The 26,199-nt window shown below is 35.7% G+C and overlaps 1 protein-coding gene across 1 annotated transcript in view; it reads right to left on the bottom strand.

The window, feature by feature from the left end:
- UBR3 (ubiquitin protein ligase E3 component n-recognin 3 (putative)) overlaps nucleotides 1-26,199 on the bottom strand; it is a 101,547-nt gene that overhangs the window by 36,696 nt on the left and 38,652 nt on the right. Inside the window, exons 21-29 of the mRNA XM_009894565.1 lie at nucleotides 25,193-25,366; nucleotides 24,931-24,960; nucleotides 23,017-23,477; nucleotides 18,973-19,061; nucleotides 10,199-10,348; nucleotides 9,540-9,673; nucleotides 5,956-6,066; nucleotides 3,568-3,780; nucleotides 2,621-2,757 (exon numbers count right to left, since the gene is read on the bottom strand). Coding sequence (XP_009892867.1) covers nucleotides 2,621-2,757; nucleotides 3,568-3,780; nucleotides 5,956-6,066; nucleotides 9,540-9,673; nucleotides 10,199-10,348; nucleotides 18,973-19,061; nucleotides 23,017-23,477; nucleotides 24,931-24,960; nucleotides 25,193-25,366 — 1,499 coding nt within the window. The remainder of the gene's footprint in view (nucleotides 1-2,620; nucleotides 2,758-3,567; nucleotides 3,781-5,955; nucleotides 6,067-9,539; nucleotides 9,674-10,198; nucleotides 10,349-18,972; nucleotides 19,062-23,016; nucleotides 23,478-24,930; nucleotides 24,961-25,192; nucleotides 25,367-26,199) is intronic.

Genomic DNA, 26,199 nt, shown 5'->3' on the forward strand with positions numbered 1-26,199 from the left:
CTGTGCATGCAAATCAGGATACCAAGACCTCAAGTGCCTCTTTTGCTAGGAAAACAGACAGGGGATAGCTCTCCCACTAGGTGGTAGAGAGTTGGCTTGTAATTTCTTTTCTCTGCCAGCAGTGACATCTGTCTGGGTAAGCAAAAGTGAGGTAAGAAAAGGAAGTTCCCGTTTTCCTGAAGCAGAAAGGATAAGCTGGGGCAAGTGGCAAGGTCTTGTTCAGCCAGTAGTATTCCCATTCCAGCGTGCAGAAATCCACTTCAAAGCTGGCCTTCAGCTGTAAACTAACGTCTTTTAAGACAACAGCAGATGATGCCATTTTCTGATTGAAAATGGAACAAGACTTAAGAAAATTAAGAGCGTTTAATTCACTTGCAAATAGATGGAGTCAGTAAAAATATCAATGCCTTCAAATGCCTATTTAAACAGGGGCTACTTATCATCTTGACCACTTTATCTGTAGGTTAGACTAAATACCAAGAAGAAATGAGTAACAGCTGTAGAAGGTCTGACCAAAAACAATGAAATGTTTCAGAATACATGAAACGAGAAATTCTCAAAGGTAATTGGCTGGAAAGGAACACAAGGATATCATTACCTCAAAAAAAAAAAAGGATGGAAATAAGAAAGAAACAGACTGAATGACAGGAATAACTTCCAGAAAGCAAGTTACTTCAGTCTGTAATGTAAACTGTGGATAGTCCATTGTTTGGATACTTAAAATTAAATAAAACATACTAAAAATCGTACAAACAAAACTCTTTCAGTCTGGGAGATGAACAGTTCCTGTATTTATTTCTAAAAATACAAACTGTAAGGTTATATTAAAATGTCTTTTTAAAAGTTTAGGGTTTTTTAACCTATAGTCCTTGTGCAATTATCAAGTAGTAGAAGCTGGTGAATCTGCACTGCTGAATTGAAAGGCAAGAGAAATTAACCATTTTGTAGCTGATCTGCCAGGCACCTTCATAAGTGATCTTACGAGTTATGGTAACAGTAGGGAAGGCTGGGTCCAACGCCTGAAATTCTTCAGCCATGGATAAATGGAAAATTGCTGACACCAGCCTAATCTAACAAGATGAGGTCACAGTGAGTACAGGTGGCATATCCTAATCTTAATGGTCAACCATGATTTCTCTCTCCAGCATTGCAAGCAGCAATGAAAAGCTGTTCTGGTTTGGGGTATTTTTACCTCTTGGAATGAAAACAGAAATCTTGGGCTTAGGGTGTTAATATTAAAAAAAAATAAATCACAGAATATAGATATATTTAAAATGTGTTTAACTAGCATTTTTAAAATTATATAACATTAGACCCAGAAATATATCATAACAACATTTTTGTACCTTACATGGCACGTCAAGTTATGGTTACAAGTAATCACACTTGTAATCATATGGGAAACATTCATTTTGAGTCCTCTGTATTTTTGGAAGGATATTAACTTGTACTGACCAAAACCCTCATTGCTAAAAATCTCAACATTATTTATCCTCGTATAGCATAGATGACTTAAAGTAATACAGAGTAATGTTTTAAGTTGCTATGTATAAAATTTAATGGCTCTTCTTAATGAAGGCACAGTTAAGATATTGTTAAAGAATAAATAATATTTCTTTTAATAGAATTATACAATAATCTAGGTTGGAAGAGAATTCTGAAGATCAGATGGTCCAACCTTCTGTCAGAAGCTGAGCCTTAGATTTGATTATTGAGATTGCTGTTGAGCCAAGTCTTGAATATTTGCACTGCTTGTATACTGAAGACACTCAGCAACGTGAGTTTATGAAACTGCAGTAAAAAATGCTACTGGATGATATGACTGTTATACTTGCACTTTCTCTGCAGTCAGCACCTTCCCTGCAGGCATCAGTAAGTCAGAGTTTAGAAAATTGTTTGCTTAATGAGTATTTCAACTTCTTCTGAAAAACCCCCGCATTACAGTAAATCAGAACAGATCAACTATTCATTGAATCTTAACATTAATGGTATAGATGGAAGGAGGGACTGTTTGATTTTCTTGGAAATGGTGTCCATGACACTGACAGCCATAAAACTGGAATCAAACGTCACAGAGAAAATGCTGGTAGTTTTGACACTTTTTTTAGTAGTTTTATTCACATGAAGAGAAATTCCTGGTTGCTGATGTAGATAAGGCTCCTTCTGTGATCCCCGTTTAAGTAAATAAAACTAATGAAAAACACCCTGTGATTTAAAACCCACCAATATGGCAGTGATATAGAAGTAATCTCACTCTGCTAAATAGTAGTAAAACAGATTTGACACTTTGGGAAAAGAAATTCAACATCAGATTTTGATATACGGAAGCAAAACCTTGAATGAAGAATAAAACTAAATAAGCAGAAGACAAAATGTTCTCCAAAATGTGCCACTGCTGCATATACTAAAAATGAACTGAGAGGCACATGTCTCCATCTTGCATATGCCTGCATATGAAAATCACAAAATGTAACCTTCATGTACTAAGTACTCAAAAAGTACTTTTTGGAGAGGACGGATAATTTTTATTTTATTTTTTTTTAAAAGAAGAAAACTATCTGGTGCGTAATACCATTAGCGAGAAACAAAAAAACAAATATAAAAATAAAAACATACCCACCTGGCTACCGAATACATAAACAGAAAATCATTGTCAGGTGATCCAGGACTCTTACTATAATCTGTATACCTCTTCTGTGTGGTACTTTTTATATCTTTCATTACGGATTCCATTTCTTTACTGAGATTGGTTTCAGACTATGAACAAAGACACAAAAGAATATTAGTTAATTTTACCTGAAGAAATGCAATAGCTGATCGCAAAGCGTAGCACTTTCACATTTATAAAAACACATTAGCGGGTTATGAAAAAATACGCATTAAAAGTCAATATTCTGTCTCACAGGAGTGTTACAATATTCTGAAAGTTGTTCTGATTTGTTCTAAGAAAACATCCCTGTTTTGTCTCCTAAGTTCAAAAATCTCACTGCTTGCATTATTTTAAAGTATATTTCCATCACACAAGTATATGAAAATAACACAAAGTATCTTCATCAAGACTCGAAAGCAAACAAATTGTAATAGAATTAATTCTATCATTCAGAAAGACCTCATAGAGCTTTGTAATACATGAGCATCTACAAACTGCTCTTTCTGTAAAACAAATAATCCATACCTTAAAATGTTCTAACTAGACATTCTTTAAATTGCAGTTACAAGGATATTGGCGTTTTTATGCTGTAACGAAATTATAAATGAATTTTGTATTACATGACTCAATTCTATGTCAATTATTATGAAGAAAAGTGAAAAAGCACTCCCTAAAAAAATTATAGTAATCACATTTTGTCACATTTTTTAAATCGCTTTAGTAGGTAATGCAATAAGTGCTGTAAATATTTAAAATTTCTTGGTATTAAAAAAAAAAAAAAAAAAAGCAATAGCATGCTATCTTCCATATCAGAAGAAAATGAAGTTTCCCAGGTGGTCGAGTTTCTAAGAGGTCACAAATGCATAATGTAAAAACTGAAAGGTAGAGGCAAATTAACAAGGATCTTTCTGCCTTACACTGATGCTTACTGGGAAAGTTCCCAGCTGTTCTTGAAGATCTTCCACCTCTTGTACAAGGTCTTGCATACACTTGTTACTATGACTTTGCCAAAGGCTTCTTTCCACGTTGTTTCCAGGATAACAAGGAAGAACACTGTTAGCAAATTGCCTACAGAGGGGACAGGTAAATTCTCCTTTGTCCACCGAAAAACCCTGGAGGACCTGGTCATTCTAAAAGAAAATAAAGAAGATGTAGCTGAATCTGCAAAAGACTATAATTTTTAGTTTGATATTTCAGGTGTATAGCTAAAGGACTAAGTCTAAAACCAAAAACTGTAAAGAAAGAACAATTGGAATAGCTCCTTATTTTAGTGAAAAAGGTCTTAACTACTACATACTGTCTTACAATTCTCCAACTCAACTAATTTTCCTAATTTTTAAGTACTCTTCATAGTCAGCAATATCCCCATAATAAACTAGACATACTTCAATGAGGTATTTTGAACATTTCGCGTGTTGTCTCTTTCTAGCAATTCTCCTAAAGTTTGAGACTCCTTTGATAAGATCTTTTAATTTATAGAAAGGCAATTTGATTTTCAGTCATAAAAAATATTTGAAGATCTTTCACAGAAGCATTACAGGCTGGAAAAAAAAAATCAAGTAGTCATTGGAGGGTAGCATGACAAAAACCCTGATTATTTCTTCTTTATCATGAAGGATCAAAAAATGGGCACAGAAGTACGTGTTTGGGAAGTGGGGACATCTCCCGAGTACTCCTGTTATTGGCAAGCAACCTTGCTTCACCTTTATGAATTGCCTCAATGGTTTCCCACTCCTGGGAGAAGAGAACTGCGAAGTTAATACTGACTGTAATTTAAACTTCAAGCAATCAGCCCAGAATGCTGAGGTATTCTGGTGAGCCTACTTTTACACACGTTTCTGGATGTTGAACTCAGATTGTATTATGTAAAAATAAATGTTTTCTCCAGATAAACACAAGGCCATGTAAATTATTTCAGTATTAAGAATGCCAGGAATAGTCAAAATTATTATGCACTTATCTAGGTAGTAGTAATACATGCTAGGATCAAAAGTTCACTTAAATAATCTAGAAATCTTCAAAATACAATGAGATGAAATAACATGTTATTTTGAGTTCAAGTGACAATCCACCAGAAAAGGTGGTTCAGTGCCTACATGATGCAAAGATTACTTTTTCAAAAATCTGCAAAATGAGATTCTACCATGAAAGCCCAGATTTTAATTAATTATCTTGATGACACAGTTACCCCTGAAAGCATCTTTACAGTCATATGGAAAAGAACAATTCACCATGGAATCCAATAAAGGTGGTACAGCTTCCCATTTCTCTAGTGGTAAATTTCACAGTATGACCAATGCAGATACTAAAAATACAAAGCACTGCTCATCGTTTTTCTCGAAACAGAAACAAATCAACAGACCCTATGAAAAAATAAAACTAAAGAAATACCACATAAAGTAATCTTGAATAAAAAAAGCATTTTCGTATGCAACAAGAAGTCATCATTTAGTCTTTATTTTGTAACGTTAAATAATACAGAAAGAAATGATTGCTTAAAATCTGATGACTTCTACCACTGCTGAGCTTGCGATAACATTCTATGGTGCTGCTGAGAGGATCTGCAATTGGGCTGCAAGAGGTTGAGGAGAGTGAATAAGGCCAGCAACACCAATGGAATACTACCCTGTTTACTGAGACCACGTGAAAATAAATGGATGTCTTTTCTAGCGAACTATTTCTGAGGCTTGACTAACAAAATGTAGTTTAAAACCATATATAGCAGTAATTTCCCAACAGTATTTTCAAAGGAGAAAAAAAAAAAGAAAGCATAATTCACAAGAGTTAAATTGCTCTAACTCATTTCTCTAAACTGCATGTATATACATAACATATACCGTGCATAACTGGAGATAAAAATCTAACTTTTTGTATCTGAATTTTCATATTAAGAATTAACCAAAAGCACAAGTTTATATTTGTAAAATTCCCCTCATTTTTTCTTCAATTTCTCTGTAATTTCTAACACACTTTAAACATCAAACAGAAATGAAAAGTGTAAGAAATGCTTTACCTGAATACGCACACCACAAAAAAAAAAAGCCAAACCCCAGTAATTTAATTTTTTAACATGGTTAATTTAGTCAAGTATTTTTTTTGATATATCAGAATAACTGAAAAGAAAGTACTTTTGTTAATAATGTCAAGATGTAATAAGAGATTTAGTGTCTACAGTTCTTGAAACATAATAAAACATGTTGTCCATTCACGTAAACCAAATCTTTCTCTGAAAAGAACAGCATAAATCCAATTGATTTCACTAAGTTCCGATCCAAATAAAACAGATGATCTTTAGTTTTACTTACCCGTAAAGATTCCATGTAAGATTTGTGACAATCTATGTGTAAAGTATGACCACAAGTTTGTACATAAACACCTCCTTCCCAGCCTATTGACACTGCTTGCAGGCAGGAACTCTAAAACAAAGCAAAAACAGCAAGAAAAAAGAATAACAATATATATAGTCATAAAGGCATTTACCACAACTTATTTTAAGTTTAAAAAAAATATATATGTGTGTGTGTGTGCGCGCGCATACTATCTAACTAAAAGACATATGCTGTGGAAATATATTTTGTAGAATCATAGAATCATGTAGGTTGGAAAAGACCTTTAAGGTCATCGAGTCCAACAGCTAATGTAGCACTCCCAAGTCCGGCACCACAGTATTTACTTATGCTAACTTACGTGGCTGCCATAACACTTAAGTGAAAGTTCTGCAGTTCTTGTCACTTAAGATAATGACTTCTTTAAAGAACCTCTTTATTATAGCATGACGCCAGCTCTAAATCTACCATCTGTTCCAATAGTATAAGTTATCCCATGTACAAGGGCAGTATACTGCTCCAATACATTTCCTTCAGTTTTGTACATAACCAAAATAACAAAGTTATAAAGTTAAACCCCAATCTGTTACTAAAATTCAGTGTAAACGCTAAGGGTTTTTAATGAGTTGTTGAATAATATTCTATATAACATATCATAAAAGGAAAAGAGAACAAATTCTTGCTTAGTGAATTGAGTTTTATACTAGGACTGCTTTGGAAACATTGGCCTTATTCAAAGACTGCACACATGTCAAAAATGAAGTTACCTCACCAGTAGTTCTCAGAAAATAACGAACTGAAAGAAGAGTCACCACTGGCAAACTTATGATAAGGAATTCTAGAAAAGTCTCTTGCAGAATACCTAGCTATAGTCACTCTAATTATTAAATCTCCATTTCTCAAAGAAATAATTTCATTCACAGATTGAAAAGTACACTCTGGTTATTCATTTAAAGAAAAGAAAGAGATTTATGGCTACCAAAATTGGAAAACAATTTTTAGTGTAGACTCACTCTAAAATGGTCTTAATGTATGTTGTTAAAATGAGGGTACTATGAATAACCAACTCTGATAGCTGCTCTTCCTAAGGATGTCCTAGCATCGCTTCCCGCCCCTCTCCCCCCCAGCATATGAGCAGGAAATCAAAACAAAAATACAAATTCTAGCTACAAGACATGCTCCTATTTACCTTGCCTCAACCTGACATTCATGATGTGCTGTGGCCCTCTCAGGCCACAGAACAAGAAAAACTTTCTTTTTCTCCTGCTGATTCCTGCGTGATTTAGTAGACTGCAATATTAGTACGGTCACATGATACACCTGGATAAGCCCCACAGGACAAATGCTTCTTCATTCAGGAGAAGTATTATTTGTTGCATGTGTTTGACGAGGCTATTTAGTAGCAGTTGCAAAAGATCAAAAACCAACCTCAAGTCTTTGCAGAAAGGCTTTACCCTAATACTGTTGAGTTCAGAAATAAAGGAGATGCCAAAGCAAACCACAGGAGTGGGACAGAGCACACCTATATGAAGTTATTAGTTACGGAGTACTATGTGATTTGGAAAATAGTCCTGTCGATCTAGTATATGAAATTGTATCTCCTAATCCTTAGTCATACCTCTCCATATTAAAAATAATCACTTTCAGAGATTATTCCTTTAACTGGCAAGAACTCCCTGACTGACAAACATCAAATTTCACCTAAGAAAGCGCAAAAGGAATCTCTATGGAAAGAATTGGCCTGTTTTGCCCAATCTGTATATAGCATGTAGGTTTTGTATATATATCTTTTCTCTTCTAATAGAATAAGCTAGATCATGCTTCATAACTTAAAATTTTCACATCTAAGTGAAATTATTCTTTTCCCTCCTGAAATCTGTTGTTAGAGGAAGGGCGCTTGCTAAGAAGGACACAGTTGACAAACAAAAGGACTTCTTACTGTTTAGCTCAGCTGAACAAGACGCTCAAGACACTAGCAGATGTTTCCATTTTTATGCCAAAAGAAATTTAAGGATTAGTTCTTTCATGCAGAAACATTTTTTTTAGCACAGTAGTGACCTGGAAACTTAAAAGCAAAAATAGCTAATTCAACTAATGTTTGAATCAGGACTGGAATTTTTGAAAGCAGGAGGCACTTGCTGATTGCATTGCACTGTTTTTTAGACTAATCTCTTGGTAGTGTTACCACACAGAAAGGGAAATACACACTTCAGTGAGATCAAGTTTTTGAGTAACATTTTGCTTGAAACTCCCCCCATTTGTAGTATGCAAAAGTGTAAAAGTAAAGCTACGGTACTGCTTTAATGTTTTTTACCACTTCAGTAGGAAAAAATATTTATTAACTATTTGAAATAATAAGCAAACATCATCAATGTCAAAAGAGAAAAGCTGGTCCACAGATTCTTTTTGAACTAAAAAAATCTTTTGTTCAGAAATAATTTCCTCCTTACATCTTTACAAGTTTTACTTTCTAGCAAAAAAAGGATATATTTGCTTCGGTAGAAGGTGCCTCTCTGAACACATTACCCAATTTTTAAAACTATATCAAAACAATTATGGAATTTACTCTAAATTAATCTACTCTACATAAGCAACCTCGGTTGCAGTTGGCAAATTTCAGTTATCTGTGGATGACAGATTCAGAGAAAGCTAGCAATCACGTCACAGTAAAAATTGCCATAGTTTTTCCTCTTTAAAGACAATATTTAAGCTTCTAAAAGCTGATTATTTAGCTACATCTGCCTAAGAGCTGGTACGTCACCTGGGACTAGTCTATAGGAGCTAATTTAGGTTACATATTCTTCTAAGAAATCGGGGGGGGGGGGCGGTAAGAACAGTTACATATTATCTTACATGGCTGTTTTATACACTAGCAAGGAAAGTCACAGGCAGGACTTCACAGAGGTCTACAACTGAACACGCTCTGTTAAGCAACAAAAATTGACTCTCAAAATTAAATATGAAAAGCTGTAACGAGGCTTTGTGAAGCAATGCAAAGCTCTGCTTGGAACATCTACCAGAACTGCAAAACAGACAACAACATACCAATTAACGTAAAACTGAACTTCAGTAATGTTGTGAAGAGTCATCCTCCCCTTCTCTGTAGTGGCTCAGAAAACTGTTACAGATTAAGACAACCCTTTCCACTCACTTTGTGCTACCAAAAATACTTTTAAATGATTAAGAGCAATTCCTTGATCAGGTTCTCTGAATGGCCACAAGAAAACCGCTGTTTTGAAAGTAATACCCAGGACAGCAAAACCAAATCTCAATTGTGTGGTCACACTTAATTGTGAAATATCTTCTGCTAGAGAGCATCTGCATGGATATTTAATGACTATACAGCCCGTAGATATACTAGATGCCTATGCCAGAAAGATAACTAGGGGGAAGTCAGATGCTACTTAAAAATTAGGACTCTATCAAATGTAAACACTTCCTAACTACTCCAACATGACAAAGCGTTCACTAAATGTAGAAATGAAACTAGGAGGACTAAGTTTAATTCACCTTTTTACACAAATTTTTCTTAAGTGGTAGCACTGTTCATATGAAATACTTACATCTTTAAAGTATCGCTGTAAAGTTGTAAGCCTCACATCATGCAGTGCTGCACAGGTGTCCCAAGGGTATATTTGCTCCTCTTCAGTAGTTGGTAGTTTCTTTGGCTCAGTGCTATTGCGGCATTGTCCCAACACTATATGAAGAAAAGCAGCAATAAATAATGCAATGGATAACAATATGCTAAACAATCAAAAGAACAATCAGGAAATTCTGGTTTGTAACTACAATGTGCTTTGTTGATGTTAAACAGTAAAAAAAAAAATATTAAAGAAATTGAACAATGAAAGCTGTGCTTTTGCACTTGTACATAAAATATATACGTACACAAACACACATACATACATATAGACAAACTGATGGCTACTGTATTTTCTTTTTATTTCAATAGCCATTTTCCTGCAGGTCTATTATACATTGCTGGGTTTAGCAAAAGTTAACAGGAACTAGGAGGAAATGAAACTGTTCGCTCTTTTCCTAAAGTTTCCAAACATTTAAAAATTGTCTCAGTAACTTTAGACCTACACATGTGCCTTATGGAAGATCATCCACACAAAAAGAGGACACTGTCTTTCTAGGCTCCATGAGACGCAACAAGATTTACGCACACGTACTAAAAGCTGCAGAAACACTGCTTGTCCAGGAAGTCACCCATTCATACCTGACGATGCTTGTAATAGTACAACTAGCCCTGTAGGTCTGTCTTCAGTAGAAGGACCACTTTGTCCACAAATAACACAATCATATATTGCCTCAGAAACATGCTGTTCTGATGTAGCTACCTCCATGGCGATATCGGCATCTGGTGATTCTATAAAAGGATAAGAAAATTGATATTAAACAGAGAGAAAGAAATCCAACTGCATGTGCACTGAGGTAGTGACAAAAAAACTCCAAAATAATTTCTCTAGTTTATCTACAACTAAAACATTGGCAGTTATTTGAAACGAACATTGCTGCTTCAAACAGAAAGACACTTACACAATGAAGTACAAGTTTTCCCATATTCAGTGGAATTAAATGTTTAGGTCAAGTTTTGTATTAAGCTTGATCGCTTTAAGACTTCTACGAAACAGAGATCTAACTTTTTTTTCATTAGATACTACATTGAAAACTCTGAACATAGAGAGCTGAAGGGCAATGAATATGAATCTCTACTGAAACCAGATACGCTCATAACTATGCAGCAGATGTTTAGTTTAACATTTACTGTATACAAGACTTATCAGAGATCTGGTTTTCTAATGGTCCACATTATTATTTCCTAGGTGCACAGAGAGAAATGTTCAAGGCTAGGGACCAGCTTCAAAGTATTGACACAACTGCACTTGATGAAGCTTTGTTCATGTAACAGCTGGTGGTGGTGGTTTCAGGGCAGGAGGCTAACCAAAATAGAAACAATTTTATGTTATGTTACAACCAAAGGTAAGAATTCTTTATTGGCTTGAAAGAAAAGCACCTTAAGACTAAATGATCCTCTCCTGACTGCTCAGGAACACATACTGTCAGCCTCTTGACCTAGACTATAAGTGTGCTTTGTTTCTTTCCTAAAAGATAATTTTTCCAAAGGAAAACACTTCCCCCCTGCCTTCAACCATGCCCTTTATCTCCTTGATTAAATAAGCCAAGGTGCTGGATAGAGAACCCAAAACCCTTGAGTGCAACAACAGTGCTCATGCAGAACTGCTTTTAGGAGAGCTTCTCTGTCCTGAAAAACCACTAAAAGTGCAGCACAGGAGGCCTGCTGCTAGAACGAGAAGCACATTGGATGCCAGGCAGCATCCTTTGCTATGAAAAGCTCCATCTGATGCTCTTACTCACAGGCCAGAATCAAAATTACATTGTTTTACTAACTATTGATTTTCCAGTCAGTTATTGAGGGTCATATGAAAATGAGCTCCGATCTTCATTGACATGCAGCTCTTAATATTATACACACGTCTATCACCATCTAGTGGCAGTCAGATGTACAATGACAGAAAAAGCAGAATGCATCAACTGCAAATGCTTTTTATTTTTTAAGTCCAAACGTCCAGAAAAGCTATGAAGGAACTGTAACACAGAAGAGAGGAAATAAACACTAAAGCTATTTTTTTATATTTAACATCACCTCATAATTGTGTAACACACACTCACATATACCTGCGTACTAGGTACACGACACAAGAATGACTAGAGAGTTCCAGCCTTCTCATTTATCTTTTTCTAAAGTAGTCAACACAACATAAAGTATGCAGCCATTCAATATTTTTTAAGACAAGTAGTAAGAGAATATAGCGTGCCAATCTGATTTTGAACAACTCAATGGAAGTCCTCAAATCAGTCATTTAATTTACAAGATAGCATTCATTCAGCATGAATTGCATATTTTAAACCTGAAGGCAAAAACCCACAGATCTTAGCATTTAAAAGGTGTTTCAAACAATTCAGTATGCACTCTATACTTCTATTGCCTATGTGCAACAGGCACATAAAAATCAGGCTAATTTAATTTTAGAACTCCATGATCAAATGCATGTTTCCTTCACAACTACTTAGATCTAGTGCTAGGCTACTTCGGCAAACAATAAAATTTCAAGGGAACTAAACTTCTAGCATCATTGAGGAAGACTGCCTAATAAAATAATTTCCCCCAGAGCTAGTGAAAGAAAACAAAGTCAATTTACAAAAAATCCACGGGTAAGAGAAATTGACAAGGATTTAAAATCACAAATAATTAAGCACACCAAAATAACCCAAACAAACAAAATCCCCAATTATTTTTTAATAGACTATGATAAACCTTGATTACTGGCTTAAAACAGTTGTTAGCTTCTTTGGAAGATAAGACTTGGGCTATGGTTTGTTTGAAAAGGTACATTTTGGCAGCGTATTTACTGGGGCAAAAAATGTATCAGTGGCAGTCTGGGGGAAAAAAAAAAAGCAAGCTATGCATATAGCAACGGTCTCAATCTTGTCTTTCTTGCCTTCCTGAGTATTGCCTCTATGGAGCTCCTGTGGAAGCCACAGACCCTGCCTCACCAGCTACCTGATCTACCTACACTATCAAGGACCAGGACAAACATGTTTCAACTCAAAAAACTATTGAAAACATGACAGACTCTTTCCTGCAAACCTTGTTCTAAAATATTTCATTAATACATTGATACTTCTGAGTATAAAGTAATTGTTACATCTCCATTCTACTTCTCTTTCCATTAGAGATTTCTGATTTCACATGGAGAAAAATAAAACTAAACTGCATTGTACTGCAATACAGAAGCTTAAAATGCCCAGAAACTGGTAGCTCCACAGCTTCCCCCCCAGTCTTTTTTCTCCATTCATATAAACCAAAGTACAGAATTGTTTTGTTTCCCATGGCAACTTGTGAAGTATTTATTTAAAATTACTGGAGTTGTAATGCTATTTTATTCATTTTATTTAGAAAATATAGGTTCTTACTTATTTTTAAAGCACAAGCTAACATTTCCTAGCTCCCAGAATGCAATTATAAAGACAGCTTAATAAAAGTGATTACTTTATTAAACATCCTTTTATATTGATGAAAAATCTTTATAGTTAAACCTTGACTGTCATATAACGTAAAGTTTCTTCTATTCTGGCTAAAAAGCCCACCCAAATCACCACCAAGAGCCATCACATGAACAAAGCTACATCAGTTGCAACTAAAAGGTGAAGAATAATCTACATCTCCTCATTTTGATTCCACTGGTGCACAACCCCCCAACATTATTTTGCTGACACTTGGAAGATATTTCCATGAAAACAGCACTAGTGCATTGTGTCTCAGAACAATGTTGCCTTATAGAGTACCAAAGGAATCCTTTGCCAGTGCCGTGGTTTGGCCTCAGCCAGCACCGAAGAACCAGGCAGCCGCTCGCGCAACTCCCACAGTCGTGGAAAAAAGAAATCGTCAGGGCAAAACTCGTGGGTTAAAAGAATGCAATTTAACAGAACAGCAAAATAATGCAATTTAACAGAACAGCAAAAGGAAAGATGAAAACGCGATTACAGTACCGCCGCGAAGCGCACCGACCGGACCCGCGCCGCCGCAGCCCACCCCCGAGTGGCGACTGCTCTCCTCGCCCCGGCAGCGCCTCTCATAGCCCGGGCATGGGGCACCTGGGAGAGAATAGCCGCCCCCTGCCGGCTCCTGGGGAGATTAACCCCATCCCTGCCGCAACCAGGACAGCCAGCCATTTGCCAAGATACTGATCTTGAGGCATATTATTCCCCAATCTTTCAAACGGGTGTTGTAGGAGCCTGCAGTTTTGTTCTGTGTGAAAACCACTGGACCCAAAAGAAGCCATCTCGTTGCTTCACTGGAGATTCAGAAAGTAGGTAGCAACAACAGAGGAGCAAGAAGGTCAAGGTGGCTTTAGTTGCTAGGCTGAAGCATGACTTTACTAGCCAGGTAGCAGTCATACAAGACAGCAAATGTATTTTATGTCAAGCATTCTTTGGAATACAACCAAAGATGCTTAGTTTAAAACTCTGACTCTCCAAAGATTTAACCTAACTGATTTCACAGAGACTTGTCCTGATGATGTCAATGTGTGTGAGGAAGGAGCAAATGGGAAATACAAGGTAAGACACATGGTATTGGTATCAATTCACCGAGTTTCTCTCATGGGGTTTGTCTAATGTTGTAACACACCCCACCCACTTACACTGGGTTCTGGGACATTATCCCTGTGAATTATTTCAGAAATTTGGATAAATATGAACCTCATTAACAACAAAGAGAAAAACACTGAAGGAGGATGAAAACATTTAAACTCTGACAGAAATCCAGGGTAGTACCAAACATTATCATTCCCATGGCTTTTTAGAAACAGTTAATTATTTAGCTCTGTTTGGTTTGTACCAATAGGAGTTAGAGACCCAAAGTTACAAAATCCTAGCATTTCTACCTCATAGCAAATACTCATCAGTCTGCTAAAATCTAGCACAGTTATTGCAAAATGCATTGCTGCCTGAATTTTATTTCATTTGTACTCTCGAGTTAAAGAATCACTCCCCTTCTTTCCCCTACCCAATAAAACCCCAGAACTGAAAGGGCCCTGTAAACACAGTAAATATAGTTTACAATCTGTTGACTGTAGTCAACATTTTGCCTGCTGTACACATTGTGTGTCAGTGGCCCCTCAGCATCAAAGCAACCATTTAGCATGCTAATGTGCTTTGCCCTGACCCAGCATATATATTCTCAAGAGAGCAGTACCTAATTTATTTTTCTATCTGGGTTCAGAAGATTGAGCGTTAGGAAATGTATGTCACCTTGCATTAAAACTCTGCACTTCTTTTTAACTCTAGCTAAGGAACATTCGCTTGAAGGACAAAATGACATCCTGCTGAGACTCACATCGGAAAGAAACACAAAAATCATACCGCATACTTGTCATGAGGCAGTAAATTAAAAAGAAAAAAATTAAGAAAAAAAATCGTATTGGGCATTTCAAAGCCAGCAAAACTGCTGAAGGAACACAAGACACCTTAATATTTATAATTTACAAATTAACCAATTTACAAATTTTCAGTAAGATATTTTTGCTTAAGTAGTTCAGCAGCTTGCCTCGAATGGATCATAATATTTCATGTTTGTAAAACTTACGTAGACAGATCATTACAAATATCACTGTAATTTGTTAAAGGCTACTATTAAACTGGAACAGAGGGATTTATTTCTGTTCTTTTTGTTGAAGCCAAGCCTGAAAGGCAGTGAACTTTCAAAAATCTCTTGCATGGAGTCCCACATCATGAGAGATAAACCATAGCCTCACACTGTGATAAATGCTCTCAAAGCAAAGATGTAGAAGTAGCTCTTACTAGGAGACCAGAATGCCTACAGAGTTGACACCGTATGTAACTACATGACAACACGTTTTTGAATCACGCTCTCCTGAGATATTTCAAGAGCTCTATCTGCTGCTCTTAGAACGATGTTTCTTGACATTTTTCTACTTTTTACGTTTGTCCTGCAGTCAAACAGCTAAAGGCAGCACAGTGGATTCTGTTCCATCCTAGTTCATTAACATAACTGTTTCTAAATTTCACTTAATTACTTCCAGGCAGGCTCAAACAGCAATGCAGTTCTGCAGATGTCACAGAATATAAATAGAAAGTAACAGGGGGCACAAATGGAAAGGGATAAATAATCAGAATTTTTTCTACAGTGGTTATATGCAAGAAAATGCCAACCTTGAATTCTCAGATGAATTTGTAAATTCCAGTTCAAATAAATAATTTTTGCTGGTAAAATGAGACACATTTAGTATTGAGAAATGAACATGGGTAACTTCCTTTTAAGCCATATTTCACAGCAGCATCCCAACAGTCAAAGAAGAGGAATGCCTCAGAGGATTAACAGGGGCTCTGTACACTTTAATAAACACTGTGGAAAATACTAAGTTTAAGAGGTTTTAATAAAATAATCTTTAAGCTTTGGCTATTTTCCATTATTCCTATCATTTCTAGGCACATTTATTTTCAGACTATTTTCAGTCTTCTACACTGAGAGTAACAGTTTTAAACTGAAAGAGGGTAGACTTATTTTAGATATTAGGAAGAAATTCGTTACTGTGAGGGTGCTGAGACTCTGGAACAGGTCACCCAGAGAAGTTGTGGATGCCGCATCCCTTCAGGTATTTAAGGCCAGGCTGGATGGGGCTTTGAGCAACCTGGTGTAGTGGGAGGTGTCCCTGCCCATGGCAGGGGGGTTGGAACGAGATGATCTTTAAGGTCCCTTCCAACCTAAGCCATTCTATGAAAGCTATAATGAAAATTTAGAAGTGCTATACCCACAATTACACCAGTTGTCACATGTTACCACTGAATCACATCCACATTTCATAGACAGAGAAGTTTTAAAAACTGGTGATGATAACAACAATTTCCCCAAATGACATCATCTGAATCAGTGACAAAGGCAGGGAGCTGAGGCCTCACCACCCCTGCGTTCTGACAGTGTTATTACTGTTACAACAATCAATCAAAATTATGAAATAAACCTACTGCTAAATTTCAATAAAATAATAAAAGTAACAGGTAATAGAGTTTGAATGTCTGAGAAAGGAACTAATTTTAACTGACTAATTTTAGTACAAGAGGATTTTTTTGTTTTTCAAATGTAATATTTCAGCACAGTTATGATACAATTCCTGAATAAGTAAGACTATTAAATACTATTATTATATGGTCAGACAATTAAATACTTATAGTAGTAGTTTTAAATTGAATCACTCCAGAAAGAGTAGTTTCAAAATTCTTAACGTCTTGTGTTTCAAAATTAGAGTAACAACAGTTTCTGCAACTTCTTCAATAATTTGCTGTAACATATAGAGACTGCATTCACAGCTGAACAAATTACATCAGTTTAAAAACAAACAAACAAACAAACAAATTAGAGCAAACTGAAGAAAATATTCCTAGCAAATCATTAATCTAGGTCTTTAAATAAATCCTACACACTATAATGGCGTACTTCCTTTCTGCAAGCTATTTTAATGCCAATCAGAACACAAAAGCTAGTTAATACTGGACTATAGTACAAATTCAGTGAATTTTCATCACAAACTCAGAAAACAGTATGGCAACCTGGGAGGCACTGAAAAAAGTTAGTGGAAAAGCAAAGCAAAGCAATTATTCAGCTAACATAATTCTTTTAAGTTGTTGCCAAGAAATGTCTTCATGCAAAACAACTTTATGAAAGTGTACTCCATTAAGTTGATTCTATCTACTGCTGTGCATGACCTGGTATAATTGACAACAAACACTACATTTTATGTTGAGATATCGGAGGCTATTCATTGTTTAAATATTAAGAAACAAACAATTTAAATGTTGCATGCCCAAGAACTTTTTAACGCACAATCACAAGCAGAAAGGCCCAGGTCTATCTGTTACAGAAATTAAGAGTTCTTTCTAATATTTGACAGACATAGTTAAGTACAAGCCAAGTGTTCCCAGTCCTCCACACAAGTAAATGCTGTGTAATTTATTGATCTAACTAGTATGCTTCACCCACAAATCAAAGCAGTTACCTTAAACATAGCTTGTGAAACTCAAGCATGGAAGTATTTATGCATACGTATGTATATAAGCAAATACAGCTATGACAGGTAAATATATATACACACGTGATTTCATATACAAAACCATCAACTTTAAAGTTGCAATATCAAGAATTCAAAATATAGGTTACTGCAGAATCAAAGTTTCCCACTTGCTTTCAATTAGCCACGACTGTAAAAGAACTTCATTTTTATTAAGTAGAACTGCATGATTCTTCTTCCCTTCTTCCTTACTTCAAAAAATAGATTAAAAAGAAATAGCTGCCTATTTAATAAGCATGACTTAAACTCATTTTCCATCAGTGAACTTGATGTTTTATTGCACACTCTCCAAACATAACACCATATATATAATTGTTAATTTGCTAAAGAAATTTCAAAGATTGCTATATCTAAGACCTTCATAAATATGAAGGAATAAATCTTCTCAGCAACCCAGGAACTGAAGGGAATTTAACAATTTTCAAACCCAGACATTTTCAGCAAAAACAGTTGTCAAAATATTTCTAACCAGTGCTTAAACTCAAATCAAAACTCCGTAGCAGATGATATTTGATTCAAAGAGGGGAAAAAAAGAAAAAAAAACCCAAACATTCCTGCGTTTTCTTATCTTTCAAAAGTGTTAATTTTCAATGAAGTAATCCAGATGATTAAAATATTTTCTATTCCTCAGTTAAACACAAGCAAATTAATCAAGATTATGTGCTTCTACACAACAGAACTTGAAAGAACTTATTCTCAAGGAAAACATAAGCTGATTCTGCTGTAAAGCCTGTACTTGAAACAGAATACAATGTTATCGTTTGTAACAACTGAGATGACCAAAAAAGTACACTTTCCTTAATTCCACACATAAGTTTAAAATGCAAAAATTTTATCTTATCAAAATTTGAGGTTCTATGAAGACATAATCCTAAACTTCATTATTACAGATTAAAGAAACTGCAATCTTTAAAAAAAAAAACAAACCAAAAAAACTTTGGAACATTTTTATATTAAAAGGTAAATATTTTAAACACATCACACACATTTAATCATTTCCTCCACTGAAAATTAAGAAAAAATAGGAATAAAATTATGGCCTACAGCTAATACGTTCTCTTTTGAGTATTTTCAAGATAATTTAATCTATTCTTTAGCAATTATGTATTCAGTATTATCTGTCCTAGAAAACACAACTATAAGCCTCTTAAGAAGCATTTAATGAACAAGTGGAATCTGAGGCGAGGTTTTTTTGTTTGGGGTTTGTTATGTTGTGTTTTTTTTAAACTGTTTGAGTAAAAACCTTAATATTAACATGGAAATAAAATTTAAAAATTAATTTTTTAAAAAATAGCAAGCAGTCAACCACACAAAAACTTACCAACATCCATGGCAGTTTCCATGAAGCTTTTCTGCCTTGAGGCAAATTCAGCCAACAATTTCTGTTGCCTTTCTCTGGCCTTCTGTCGTCTGAGTGAAAGGAGAAAGGGGAAGAGAAAAAAAAAAAAAGAGTATATATAATGGAGGGAAAAAAATTAGTTTATAGCGTCAGGCTAATTACAGTCACCACCTTCAACAACATCATTCAAAGTTCAAGTTTTCTCTAAATAAAGGATTCATTTTCAAGCCTAGAAAAGGAATCTCATGCTTTAGAAGTAGAGTTTTTTAAGAAATAAGAGTTATTTCTTTTTAATTCTGAAAGAAAGGAATAAAATCCTGTCCTAAAAAACCCTTCAGAAGACCAAAGGATCCTTTAACATATTACAACATGGCATCACAAGAAAAAGAACCCAAGACCTTACTCTTGAAAGTTATTTGTCTGTAGAATAACAGAGTGAAATGTCAACCACTGTACAAAAACAAGTACTCTTGTGAGCAACCAATTTTTACAAGTTATTAAATAATAATATCATCATCATCATATCTCATTCACTTTTGATACCAAGCTTGATGCCAAGGGAAACAATTATGAATAATTTATTTTCCAGCTAAAGGCTCCTCATACTGGTTCCTTCTCCCCCACCTCCACACTAGATACTGCTCACCAACAGCTTTTATACCTGGACTTAAAGAAGATGGGGATTGCTTCCAGATTGAAGACCCTTATCTCCCTGGAGCCAAGCTGACTTCACTAACTTTTTGCTCATCGTTTAACACAGCTCTGAATTTACAAAAGGAATACCTTAGAGACTCATTCTTATCTATCCTTCTATTTCAACTGTATTAGTGATCTGTCCAAGGCTATTTGATAAGCTATTCTATAACTTCCTATATATATGTGCTGCACCAGGTAGAGGAATATTGATGGATGAGAAATATAAAGAAACTAGACATTGATTTTCTTCTTCCTGAGGTACCAAGAAAGGACCTTTACTTAGAGAAGTGTATACAAATAGAGGAAATGGGAGAGTTCAAGAGGGAAAACCAAACAGAACTCCCCCCACAGCTGTTCAACACATGGCACGTGCAAAGACCTGCGTCCCCCATGGATGAGGGCTTTCCGCAGCACCTCCCCAGTGCAGCTAGGCAAGTTCTATCAGAGCTACAAACTCTGTGCATCAGCATTTACAATGAATTTTTTTCCCCTGCTCAGAGATGATTCAGATAACTAACAAGGGATTTAAAAACATCACTTGGCATCTGATATGCTGATGGGTTGCTCTTTAGTCTCCAGCACTGCCTGATGATTACTATCCTGGCACAGGAACAGGCATGTACAGGCCCAAAGCAGTTAATATACTGTAACCTGCTCTCCTGAGGTGGTCTATTTATAAGTCAAAGCTTCTAACTTGTTTTCTTAAAGGCATCTTAAAACCCCAAATATCTCTGCCCATTTATCTGTCACATTGTACAGCCACCATTTCTCAAAATAACTTCTATTTACAACAATCCTAAGATTCATTATTCTGAGGATCATACCAGGGCATTCATTAAACCTGTTTTTACTTATTTCTCACTGCGAATTTCTCAATATATGCCTTGACTAAAAGCAGAGTGACTGTAAATAAAGGCCTTTAATAAGAAGACATAAACAAACTGACAGATTCAGTACAGCTCAGTAATTTTCCATGATGGCCTATGGGAGTATGACACTGCAATTGAAAAAATACTGCAAGCAGCTCAAGCTCTCTTCCAGCTCGGTATTTCAGTTTCTATGGTGACAACCCATTACCTAAGCGATGCCAAGTTTGTCATTATATGTAACCAAAGTAACCAAAAAGGGGGATCACTGAATGCTCACAGTCTGCTTGATCTTCACTAATACAAAATTGTTCTTGGGGGAGAAAAAGAAAAACAAAACAATCAAAAAAGAAAGTAAACATTGCAGCACTGTCAGTCTATGAGATTAGTCATTTCAGTTATCATACTGTCCGTGAATAAACTTCATGGGTCCCCAATGCCATTATGGATTTGAGGAGAAGAAAATAGTCACTCAGAACAACAAAGAACTGGGAACATTTATTTTCATCATTACGTTAGCCCCAGATCTTAACTGAAAATTTAGAGTGCCCACAACAGATCCTTGAAAATGTCACATCCTTTATAGGGGGAAAGGAATGACTTTACCGTTTTCTACACGAAAAGTTACTTGACTTATTGATTCTCACGCTTCTCCTGTACATAAATCTGGCACTACTGAGTACCACAATAATGAGTAGGTGTCCAAGATATATCTGTGTTTTATCTAAAGCAGTCATTCAGTCTGTCATTTTCTAAAAGACCATTTTACATGCTAACCCTTGACTGTTTCTCTCCTTTACTGAACTATTACAAGGGATGTTGAAAAATAAACCATTAACTGACCGCTTGTAATAAAAAATTAATTTTACTTTGTAAAGTATGTAAATTTAAAAAAAGTATTAAATCTATTTGTATTTTTTTCATGCTTAATTTTCAAGTACAGTGTAGGTCTTGGACGTATCAAGAGAGAATTTAGTGAAAAATTTATTTTCAAGTAAATAAAAATAGCAGGATAAATAAAGGTAATACAGAAACCAACTAGGTCAGATAGCTGCAGGTTTCCACCCAAATTTCTAGAACCATAATCATATAGTCTGGTTATAGAAACCATTAATACATCAAAATAATGCATAGACAAGCACTCAGGAGTATTCTTGTCCATTCCAGCCTGTGCACTGTCTCTACTTTAGCGAACGGAGTAAGTTCTCTGACCTGACTACCCCACTCTCTACGCCCCAACCTTCTAACCCTATCCAGCGCTACCTCACTTCAAATTCCATGTTTCAGCCTTTTACACTAACCAGTTACCAATCTCTTCCCACTGCCCCACTCCAGCCAACTCATCTTTCTGGCTGGCTCTGTTACACCCCGCAAATGCCTGTCTCTGTCTTACTTGTGCCCTCCCAACATTTGCATTCCTATTCCACATTCTCCTTCTCCTATCAGCTCGCAAGACCCCATTCTCCCCCACTGAGATTTTCACTAAAAATTGGTTCATTCATTTGCTACTTTTCTCCGAGTATTTCTGTCCTGACAGCACAGTTCTCCCCTAACATTCCTAACTTGCCAGCTTGTCTTCCCACATCAACTATTCACTTGACCTGTTACCTTCCCTTTGCTCACTATTTCATCGACCAGAATGTTTCTCCTTCCAGTCCCTGTCTTCACCTCCTTGCCCCTGCCAGTCCTTGTTTTCACCTCTACTTCTCAGCTCGAGTTGCTGTCCTCTAGGCATTTCAACGGGATGATACCTCTTCCGTAGGACTCGCATGCCAACACAGCAGTTGCTGAAAGCAGAAGAGAACCAAGCTCTCTGCATTCGTTTTCAGTAGTGCTGGTATTCTGGGTGCTCTCAGGACTCATTATGCCCCAACCTCAATCTCAAAACTGTCTGAGCTTTTTCCCAAAAAGGAGCCCAAGACAGACGTCTGGCATACAGGTTTTCAGGCCGTGTTATAAGAAAATATGAATATGATTTTTAAAAAATTAAAAACTATTAAAAAAATAAAAACATAATTTTAAAATTGAGTGTGTCAGACAAGCAAAAAAGGCAGCATTACCAATCCCACATACAGTAAACAAACAAAAATAATCATGCTGTGATGTGTGCATGTGAATGAACAGACAATACTAATAAAAAAAAAATTCTAACTCATCTTGAGATTGCAGTTAAGCCCCAAAAGTTAACACAATCTTAATGCCGTATTTTTGTATATATGAGTGGCATACATGGCAATATTAAGGGTGAGCATGTATATTACATTATGTTAGAAAACTTTGATAATAATTTTAAGATCTAAATTAGCAAGGTGCAGGTTATTACTCAGTACCAATGTAAATCACGTATATACAAAATGGATAAAGAAGAGAACTGTAGAATTAAGACTTATTCTTTTAATAAGTAATTCATGCAAAGACCACACACTGCCTTTCTATCATCCATTCACTTTGTTATTAAACTTACCTTTCTTCTTTATCCAAAGTTTTCTTCTCTGCAGAACTAATCTTTTTTGGTGGGACAGGAGGTGTCACCTTTCTGCATATCTCTTCAATTATACGTTTATTCAACCTGCTTTGTACAGCAGCTTTCAATAAAATTCTTTCCACTGCCGTCATGCCATCACCGTGAGAGTATCTTGGAATTTCTGGGTGGATTAAAACATCCACATCATCCAACCACGGAGGATAGTAAGAGTTCTGTTTTCCTGAGAGTTTGTGATGCAATTTAATCAGCAAGGACAATATGCTTTCCTTGACTTCTAGAATGGCTGTAGTTAGCTGTGGAGTTGCACCAGGTGCTGACCATTTCATTGATGTCTTGGGCCGAACCACCTGATTTGCCTCACTGGTATTCCGATTGATGATCTCCTGAAATTTCTTCCTACGTTCTGCGACCAAACTGAACACTTGAGCTGTCCCCGAGTTCTTGGGAAAAAAAAATTACGATGTTTAATTTTAAAAAATACAACTATAAACAACATACATTTATAAAACTCTACAAAATATTTCAAAGTAGGAGGAAAAGCACAAAACGTCTGAAGTTTCCTCTCCCCTTCCAGAATGCACTGAACTTTGGTATAGCAAAATACTAACCCTGCATATCATGTTTTTATACAAATCTGTTGTACACAGCTGCATAAAAAACCAAGAACAAAATGAAAATACCATCCATACCAAAAAAACTAACAACTCGTGTTACTCTAGTCAAACTAAGAATTCTGTTCACCAAGTAATATTTCCTTACTTTTTTTCTGGAATATTCATAATTTCGGTATCTTTATATCTTTTAAATGTCTTTATTAAAGTCTACTGAGCACTGCTGCACAATGAACCTCATAATCCCACAAAGGGGAACACAGGTGAGCCCACACATCCCCATGGGCATCGTCAATTTTGTGTGGATTTATTAGCTGAGATCCAGAAGCCACGTAGCCATATTTGCAAGCAGAGCATGCTATGCAGGGCACATGAGCATGAGTGCAGTTACTACATTAACGACAAAGCCCATTGAGATGTTTCTATTCTACACTACCCTTGCTTTCAGTCCCAAATTTAGGATACGTGGAAGCAACTCACATATACTGAATCTATAGCAGAGCGATGTTTCCTGAACATTTTGAACGTGACATTCAGAAAGTTCTAATATCTTACCCTCTCCTTCTCACAAGGCTGGGCAACCAGGAGACACCAAATAATTCAGAGATCAAATATAAAAATGGGATTCTGACAATCTCACCTATCTTCTTTATGTTTTAATCTATTTCATCTCGCCTACCTACTTTAAATTTTGATCTGTCTTTCTAACATCACCATGCAAAAGAAATGTCCATTGTATTTCACTACAACTGGCATAGAATAATCTGAAGTGCTGTATACAAAAACAATCCTGATGCAGAGATTATATTATCTACGAGCTATAAATCTTTCAGGATCCCACCATTTACATATTCATTTTGTTTTCACAAAAAACCCAAATAAACTTGCCACTAATAATTCCAAATGCACTTTCAATGTAAGGTTAAACTTACCTAGATTCAAGAAAGCTAGGAGTACTCTACATTATTAAATGTTAGTAATACCTTGGCAAGACAAAACAGGCCTAAACACAAAGCTCAAGCAGTAAGCTATCAATAACATTTCGTATTTGATAGAAAGCTTTTATTTCAAAATATGTATTAAAAACGTAAGGGCATTTCTTTGCTTAAAAGTCTAGTAGCTAAGATCACAATCAAGAATATGAAAAAAGCATGAGCCCTTGCAATATGAATTAAAAGAAAATTCAGGACAATTAGAAGATTTCATTGAATGTTAAGGTAAGCACAATTAAAGCCATGTTGCTAGTTAATTGCTTAGGAGAACAAACTGCACACAGATCTACCTCTCTCTGGAGGCTCTTCCGCCTTGAACTCTGGTAGATTGAGGACAAAAAAAAGTCATTAAATACATCATTTGGGAGGACGTACCATTTGAAATAACTTTTATTTCTGTTATCAGTACACTTAGGAAAGATTACTGGAGGAAAAAAAAAAAATATCCTAAGAAACTCATAAAAAACGTAAAAAAAATCCTAACAAAAAAAGCCAAAACAGGCAATAACTTATACTAATCTAGGAAAAGGACCAGTATTTGTATGTACTTACTTGTGATGAAGCTAAACCATCAGAACTCGTACTTGCTGGTGGTTCCCTTTTCACCTCTGGAGCAGTTTCTGGTACTCTTACTCGGACATAGTTAATGAAGTGACGCATGTTGGAAACCAAGTTACTACCTGGAAACCAACTATCATGGCAACGCTCTTGTCCACCTGCGGATTCCTAAAATAAAAATAAGACATCAATATGCTTTCTTTTATGCGTTACAGTAATTCATGTTGCTTTTATAACTGTGTTACAGAGGCCATCATCTCTCCATGAGATTGGAACAACATGTGGAAGAGTATGCACCTCACTAAAGCTGATATACCTCTTAAAAATTATGCCTACCATGAGGACTACAGGTCTGATAAATACATTATCCACACATTTGATTTCAATATAATCAAATACATGCCATCAGTGCTATCTAGCAGAAGTAAAAGGAACTACTTAGAGTAATCCAAAGCTGTACAATCTCAGATTAATACAAAAAATCTGAACTATCCAGAAGTCAATCTCTGAAAAAAAGTGGCAGATCTTTGGTCATATAAGCAATGTTAAACAGTAGGAAGAATTATGAAAGTCATATACCATAAGGGAATCTGGAATCACAAAAATAATGGCTCTTTATATTCAAATTCTCATCAAAAGCATAGTTAGTATTTTGGCTAATTCACATATTTTAGAAGATACAGCACTTTCGCAATAAAATGCTCAGCGATGAAGGTTTCAGTTGAAAATCTAGAAATTTAAGCGACTTTTAGACTCAAACATTTAAATTTTTTTTTGCACCCAATTTCAAGTACTAACTTACAGAGTAGTAAAGATCTAACCAATCTGTGTTCTCAGGTTATATGTACAGAAACTGTTGAAAAACATAACAAGATACCATACTCCTCTTCCCAACAGTATACAATTTCCTTATATTTTTTGCTTAGTTGGTCCCTGCTTAAGTAAATAAGGATGTTTTATTCTCATTCCTATGGTAAAATTATCATTTTAATAAACATCTA

Source organism: Charadrius vociferus, unplaced genomic scaffold (genome assembly GCF_000708025.1).
Source record: "Charadrius vociferus isolate BGI_N301 unplaced genomic scaffold, ASM70802v2 scaffold161, whole genome shotgun sequence".
Taxonomy (NCBI): Eukaryota; Metazoa; Chordata; class Aves; order Charadriiformes; family Charadriidae; genus Charadrius; species Charadrius vociferus.